General features: G+C 47.6%; 1 protein-coding gene across 1 annotated transcript; it reads left to right on the forward strand.

Annotated features, from left to right (window-relative positions):
- The first annotated feature begins 4372 nt into the window (after positions 1-4372).
- Positions 4373-7765, forward strand: LOC128720224 (polycomb protein Scm). The gene is made up of 3 exons (XM_053813883.1): positions 4373-6824; positions 6891-7537; positions 7628-7765. The coding sequence occupies exons 1-3, from the start codon at positions 4373-4375 to the stop codon at positions 7763-7765; spliced, it is 3237 nt and encodes a 1078-aa protein (XP_053669858.1).
- The last annotated feature ends 190 nt before the right edge of the window (positions 7766-7955 follow it).

Here is a 7955-nt window from a genome sequence, read left to right on the forward strand (position 1 = left end):
CATACACCCATTAATAATGAATTTCATAATGTCTTCAATTTGGATTTGAGTGGTATCGTCGGTATGCTTGGAACGATTCGATCGTTAACCGCGCGACTTTCGGTAGGCCACTGGCTGACCGCGAATGTTTACGGAAGGTGATACACGCCACCACCACTTACCAGAGGACGAAGAATAAGGGAATCCTGCCCCGGTGCGTATTCCAACACGCTCCGAAGGTGGCATTCTGAAACCGTCCCACCAGCCGCGCGACTCCAATTGCCGGCGTCGTAAATTCATTAAACACCAAAACTCGTGGGGTCGTGGTTTTGAAGGGTGGGAAAAACTGTTATCACGGTCATTTGCTGCAGGATGGGAGAAGCGGCTGAGACTCCTAGCGTGAGTCCGATGGCTCCTAAGGGTGATCGGTGCACTCCGTGCACGTACCAGCCTTAAATAAACACGACGACAGCAGCTCGGGGAGCCGTAGCTGAAGCTCAACCCGGCCCTAGCGAAATCAAATTCCAAACGTACGGCTCGCACCGTCGGGGCATGACGTGACCCGAACGGAATGTGAGCTCCTATTTTCCTCTGGTGGCAAAGTACCTTAGCCACGGGCGATTTTTGTGGTTCCTCGGGAAGCCATTCCGGACGTGGGGCTAGAAAATCTAGCATGCCGTGAATTCCCGGGGAAAATCTCTCCGTCCGGCACTAGAGCCCGTGGGAAAACTTCTCGCGCAAGCCACGTTCGAGCTGATCGAGCAAAGGATCGCCCAAAGTCGTGCTCATAAGGCGGGTCTGTATTGATTTCGAACTTTTTTCATCATCGCTTTTCCACGGCGATCGTTCAATAAAGTCTCGCGCATAGCTGCAGTCGACCTCTTCTACCGGGAAAACACGAAAAAAAAATCGGCTTCCACTACCACCAAAACCGCTGACCATGGTTATTGGTGTTTCTAAGTGGCATTAATTTGAGGTACACCGCTCCGAGCAAGAGGTGGCCATTGTTTCGCGGTCTACTTTCTCTGGTTGAATTGAAAAGTGAAGGTGTACAGGAACCGATCTCTCCCTCTTTCGCTCTCTCTCTGTGGACCGCGATTGGAATGCTTTATTTGCTGACCGCCTGTGAGGAACTTCCTCAATTGGCACTCAAAATGGCGAGGGAGAAGGAATGTTTGCCAAAGAATGCCAAACGTTCCGTCAGATGGAAGCTTTCGGTGTTTTAAGTCGCTCATTGCGCCCGAGAAAGTATAAGGACCAACAAATCGGTGTTGAAACCGGGCCAGTGAAAATACACTCCAAAAGTGAAATTTTTGTTTTGTGCTGAGATTTCGCGTTTGTTCGCTTTCCAACCGACCGTTAAGACGACCGACCTGGGCAATAACTCGCACTAGTTATAGCTTCTACGAGAAACTTTTGACTCTTCCTAAACCCTACCCGTCAAACTCGAATTTCAGTTTTGAAGTGCATTTGTATCGGAAATATTTTGAATCGGAACAACGTATGCAAAGGTTTCTGTAATGAAAATTCGCATAATGTTTAGAATGTTGAGCTAACTTATACTTTTTTCCGACGGCAAAAGGGGACGAGCAGTGTTTTTCTCTTCTCTCGTCTAACAGTTTGACGAGATTCTTGGCGGTGGATTGGCTTTTACTTATTTTCACTGAACGGATATGCTTCACATAAGCATAAGTAGCTCGAAAAATGAGATGATATTTTGTGGTTTATGATAAATTAAACGCCGTTAGATGTCATAGCCAACAGACACAACACAATAGCACTGTAAATTTAAAAATCTTTTCCTTTAAAAGCTCTTTTCAGAAGCAACTCTGGGTGAATTTTTCTTCCCAAAGGATGGTTTACGATTGGGATCTGTGTAAGCTTCTCACAAAAAAGGAAAGTAATATCTCCCACTTTATTGGCATACTTCTTAGCATACTTACAGTAGCAGTATCGCTGGTCGGAGTAGCAGTAGATGCTTAATACGTACGGTGTGCTTCGTTGGGGTGTTTTAAATATTAGCAAAGTTGGCTCTTGCGGGCTACGCAGAATTTTTGTTTTTCACTTGTAAAAGTCGCACTTACAACACAAAGTGAGAGTGCCTCTGGAACCGAACACAACAATGCAGCGCAACAGTACGCACGTGGCTATGAACGCGGAAGTTGAAAAACAAATTCCTACACCCTAGGATTAGTTAACGATTTGCTAGTACAGGTTCAAAACCTCCGCAAGTAAGCTAGCAGGGAATGATCGAGTATTTGCAAGACTGTGCAGCAGAAGAAAACGGAGCAGGAAAGCAATGAAACTTTTGATGCTTTTTACTCAGTGGAAAATTGGAAAGGCAAAAAATGTTTTATTATTTGCACGATCGTTAAACCAAACGATCCGCGAGCAACCGTTTTGGTTCACAGTATTTTAAAGGTTTTATGGGTTTGATATAATTTAGCCACACGACTATTCACAAAAAATATGCGAACGATCACTATCGGCTTGCAAAGGATGGTTTCCTTTCACGTGGGACACTGAAAACTGATCGTTTGATAATCACACCAACTACGTTACAATCCGCCACCGAAGTCAAAGAACGAACGGCCGACGGGCACTGGAACCCTCCAGGTTCAACAAGTGTTATTTCCACGACGTTCTTCCAGCAAATCGTGCGTTTCACTTCGTGGATACCCTTTTTATAAACGTTTGGTCTCTGGCAGAGGGCTACAGCTTTCGCAGCATTCGGGCCGACGTAACGACGATGACGACGACAACCACGACCGGAAATGGCAACACACACAGTGGAAGCTTAGGTGCGCACACCTACGCATTTCGGACGAATCCTGCACAGCAACGCGGGAGCTTTCTTTCCATGCTGGTTTCTCGCGCGTGAAATCGTTTATGTTGAACCGTTAGAAATCTCTGATAAACGTAAAATGTGGGTGATATTTTAAACAAACACATCTTAGGGTTAATTGAGAAAAACATTGAACTCATTTTATAAACTTGTAAAGATTATTAATAAATAATGTAGACTCTCGAAACTGAGTGGCATAGAATGAAATTCAAATTTTAATTGGCCGGAGAAACAAACTGAATGTGTGTATCGCAATAAAAATGTGATGTTCTCATTCAAAGGTCACCCACGTGGTCTATATCACCATATGATATAAAAATTATAACACAGGTTTTGATCTGAGACTAACAGAACTGTTAAAATGAGGAAAAATAAGATTTTCTTTAGCGTTAGGCTATTTTAGATATTAGTGTTAATCAGCGTCGAGAACAACTAATATATTTCAAAATACATAACTATAGGCAATTGTAAACACGATATTAGTCCGTCTACTTGATATTATAAACGAACAAGTGTTTCATCCTTCAACTTGAAATTACGTTGTTTAATTATTTTGTCTCTCGTTCTGTTTATCGTTTGCTCTCCTTCTCACACGTTGAACGAACAGGAGCAAATCAATAAATAGTGGTGGGGTCCGCGTAATTGCGCAAGTTTGGATTAGGGTAACAATTCATATCTGGTTAAACTGGAATCAATTGCTTAAGTTTGGAAGGATGAAGATGTTGTAAATTTATTCGCATTATTTTTTTTCTTTGAAATTGTATGCTTGAAATAAGCAATTGGCGTAGCTTATATAAAATGTGTATGTTAAAGTTATGGTCGGAGCGTATGCATCCGCTCTCTCATCGAACTGGAGCATATCGATCCCGCTCAAAGCGCCCACCACTACTGTAGGTATGACAGCGTTTCGCTTCGCAACAGAATCACTTTTGCCGTACTAATTACAGCAAACAAATTTCGTAAAATTCAATTTCGTTTGTACAAATTGTTTTGGAACGTTTTTTCGTGTCGTATACTTTAGAAATTATCTCAAAAGTTAACTGTTTTGGGAAGTGATTGCGCATAAAACGGTACGGAAACCTTCAGACGGCGGGATTAATCATCGCAAGCAGGAAAAAAGATTACACCTTTGTGGTGGCGAGGAGCGCGTCACTCCGGAACTGGTGGTCAGGATCCTGATTGATATCGTGGAGCCAAAGCACAGCAGTAGTGCAGTTATCGCGTAATTTTGCGAAGCGATTGGTGCGGTCGAGGATTGGATGTGTAACCAGGAAAGAGTTAATTTTTCAGGTAATACTTTCCGCCGGTCACGAGTGGATGATGGAAAGTAGAGCAAAGGTCCTGGCGATGACACCATGAGTGCTGGGTTGCGTTTTGTGGGTCACGAGAGAAAAAATACCCACAACGGCTGATCCGCGGTGGTGTGGAATTTATTTGCGGTATACCGTGGAAAAATAGCATACCATATAGGCGTATTAAACGCAGTTACGAATTCCTTTATTCCAACACTCACGGAATTGTACGTGTTGTGTGCGATTTAACAGCGTCATGTCTGGTGCTGTTGAATCTTCCGATAGATCCTCCTCAGAGGGGAAAAATAGCGACGAAACTGCTTCTTCGACGACCAATCCAACGACCCCTACGAGCAGCAGTACAAGCAATTGCACTAATAACAACAATGGTGCCGTAACCACCAATGTCAACAATAACAGTAGCTCTGAGCCTAACGAAAAAAACTCTCCAGTTAGTTCAAGCTCCCCAAAATCAAGCGAATCAAAAGATAGGAAAATTGTTGATACTACCACGAGTACAAGCGATGGGATCACGAGCTCACCTAGCACACCTACTAGCAGTACCACCAGCAATAATAACAGATCATTGAAGCGGTTATCGGGTGGATCTCCCGGAAATTCGAATTCCATTGTCAGTAGCAGTAGTAGCGGCAACGCCAGACTCAGCAAAACTGGTACCGCATCAGATGATCGAAAGTCCCCGGCTGGTGGCACTAATGGCGTGCAGGGAACGCAAACCTGCACCTGGTGTCTAGAAACGAAAAGTCCGCTTAAGTACGTGCTTCCGACACAGAACATACAAAAGGAGTTCTGCTCTGAGACGTGCATCAGCGAGTATCGAAAGGCGAGTAAGGGAATCTGCATTCAGTGTGACAACCTCGTGCGGGCAAACGCCCCCAAGCCCAACTTTTGCTCGACGTTCTGTTTGAAGAAGCATCAGAAGAAAAAAAACATGGCGTTAACGCATCCGGTCGATGGTTTGAAGACGAATGGGAGCAACAACAATAACAACAACAGTAGTCAAAATAATAACAATAGCGGTAGCAGTAATGGTAGCAACGGAAACGCCCACGGTGGTCGCCGCAGTCATGGAGACAACAATTCGTCAGGTCGGACGGGATCCGTGTTGGACGTTGCCGCGCAAACGACATCCCGCATCAGCCCCGTTACGACTACGCAAGCCGGAGCGTTCCAGTACGAGAGTTTCCACGTGTTCGATTGGTCGGAGTACCTGCGAGAGTCGGGCAGCGTGCCGGCACCGGCCGAATGCTTCAAGCAGGCGTTGGCTCCACCGAAGAACGAATTCAAGATCAACATGAAACTGGAAGCGCTCGATCCGCGAAACATCACCTCGACGTGCATTGCGACTGTCGTGGGAGTGCTCGGTTCCCGTTTGCGGTTGCGATTGGATGGGGGCGACAACAAGAACGATTTCTGGCGGTTGGTCGACTCCAACGAGATCCACCCGATCGGGCACTGCGAGAAGTCGGGCGAAATGCTAAAGCCTCCGCTTGGGTTTAGGCTGAACGCGAGCAGCTGGCCTGCGTTCCTCGCGAAGACATTAAATGGGGCGGTGATGGCGCCAGATTACATCTTCGTGCCGGAGCCACCGACGCCCAAATGCAACCTTTTCCAGGTGGGCCAAAAGCTGGAAGCCGTCGATAAGAAGAACCCGCAGTTGATCTGTTGCGCGACCGTGAACGAGGTGAAGGAAGACCAAATCCACGTCACCTTCGACGGGTGGAGGGGTGCGTTCGATTACTGGTGTCGGTACGATTCGCGAGACATCTTTCCGGTCGGCTGGTGTGCTATGAGTTGCCACCCGATGCAGCCACCGGGACAGAAGAACAAACTGGACGGAAGTGGTCACCGATCGAAGCAAAGGTCGTCGTTTACGATGCTGTCTGATTCGCCGGACACCATGACACCGGCCACGTTGGTGACGGCTCACTTCCACAGTCGGTGCCGAGGTGGTCCGTATATCAGCAGCGCTAAGCTGCCGTCTATGGTGACGGCTCCGAACCACCAGACACTTGCTAAGCTGTGCTTGCAGGAGGTGCTGGCGGCGTCACGCGATCATTCGTTGCTATCGCCACTGCTGTTCGGACTTGATGGAGACGTGCACATCGTAACCGCGGCCGGGAAGAATTTCACTGTCAAAATCCCCGCGTACATCAAGCAGAAAGGAAACGCGGGTGTTTCCGAGTTCTTGGAGACGTTGTGCTCCTCTTGTCAGGCCTGTCCGCGTCTGATTACGCTCGAACCAGGACCAGAGCAATGCGATGGGTGTGCCATCCATTTTTCCGCACTAAAGCGGCCATTTATCAAGACGGAACCGCGTGCTACAGCTGCCTCCAGTCCACCGCCCACGGCCGCGTCCTCTCCGAAGGCATCTGCTACGGGCCGCACCGGTAATGGAGCCGAGGTGCGTGCGGTGAAGGATGATAAGAAAGACGTAAAGGATGTCCATCCTCGAAGTCCTTCCCCGAAAAGGCGCTCAATCGCCGGTAACAACGAATCAAAAGCGGTAGTGAAAACCGATCGAGGCCGTATGAGTCCTGTGAGCACTACATCGGCGACGTCGTCTTCGTTACACATCACGAAGGAAGAGTACATCGAGCCAAGCTCACCAACCACAACGACCCCGACAGTACCGGTAAAATCACCCAAATCAAATGTGGAAAACAAAGGGGACCCTTCTGGTAAGTGTTAACCGCAATTGTAAGCGTTCGCAATCCGTACATCTCGATCTTATGGTGGGTTATTCTTCTTAGCAAATGATTCATCTGCATCGGAAGCGGTTACCGCGAGAGCGAGCCAGCGAAAAATATCCTCCGTAACCAAGTCGACGACTCAGTGCAAGTCAGCGAGTTCGGTGTGCACTTCCTCCATCGAGAAGAATCCTGCCATAGGTTCGGCCATTGTCAAGATGAAAGGCAAATCCGGTAACGTGTCAACTATCGGAGCAGCCCAAGCGACTGCAGCCGTTGCTGCTTCATCAGTTTTGACCGTTCCGGCAGCGGCAGCCGCCGTACCGTATCATCCGTCTCCGGTCGTTCCGCTGATGGGTACAAGCACCAACTCGCCGCTACTTTCACCCTCTAGCTCCCTCGGTTCGCCGACCGCAATATCATCGATGTCAGCATCTCTGATACCGATGGTGGCCGTGTCGACCTCAACGACGTACCAAACGTCGGTGAGTTCCACTCTTGGTGCGCTGGGTTGTGCCAGTACAGAGGCTGGATTCCTTGCCGCCGTTACAGCAGGCGTTGTGTCGACGGTTCCACTAGCCACACTGGTTGCCAGCACGCCACAAATTCCCCGCGGGCAGACGAGTGACTGGACGATTGAGGATGTGATACAGTTCATCGCCTTGCAGGACCCATCATTGGCCATACATGCCGATCTCTTTCGCAAGCATGTAAGTCATATGCAACATTATGCGAATGCACACCTACACATAATGGTGAAAGCACGTTGATTTCATTCTTATATGTTTATTTTTGCTCAGGAAATCGACGGAAAAGCACTGTTGCTGCTGAACAGTGACATGATGATGAAATACATGGGTCTGAAGCTGGGACCGGCTCTGAAAATCTGCAATCTGGTCAGCCGTGTGAAGGGACGGCGACATAACACATCTTCTTAGCTCTAGCAGAGGCTGGAGCAATGGAGATTTGGGGAAGAAACTGTTTGTAGTACCTTTTGCATGCCTGGAAAAGAGCAAGAAAAGCAGGATGAATGCAAATATTCCTCGTAGACGAGGAATCGAGTAACTTCTAATCAAACGCAACCTTCTACGATCTGACCCGTAGCTATATTGGGACGAAACTCTCGCA

This window comes from Anopheles nili, chromosome 2 (genome assembly GCF_943737925.1).
Source record: "Anopheles nili chromosome 2, idAnoNiliSN_F5_01, whole genome shotgun sequence".
NCBI lineage: Eukaryota > Metazoa > Arthropoda > Insecta > Diptera > Culicidae > Anopheles > Anopheles nili.

Coding starts and splice junctions, on each gene's coding strand:
- LOC128720224 (XM_053813883.1), top strand. CDS start 4,373: ATGTCTGGTGCTGTTGAATCTTCCGATAGATCCTCCTCAGAGGGGAAA. Junction 6,825..6,890: donor AGGGGACCCTTCTGGTAAGT/GTTAACCGCAAT, acceptor TATTCTTCTTAG/CAAATGATTCATCTGCATCG. Junction 7,538..7,627: donor CCGATCTCTTTCGCAAGCAT/GTAAGTCATATG, acceptor ATTTTTGCTCAG/GAAATCGACGGAAAAGCACT.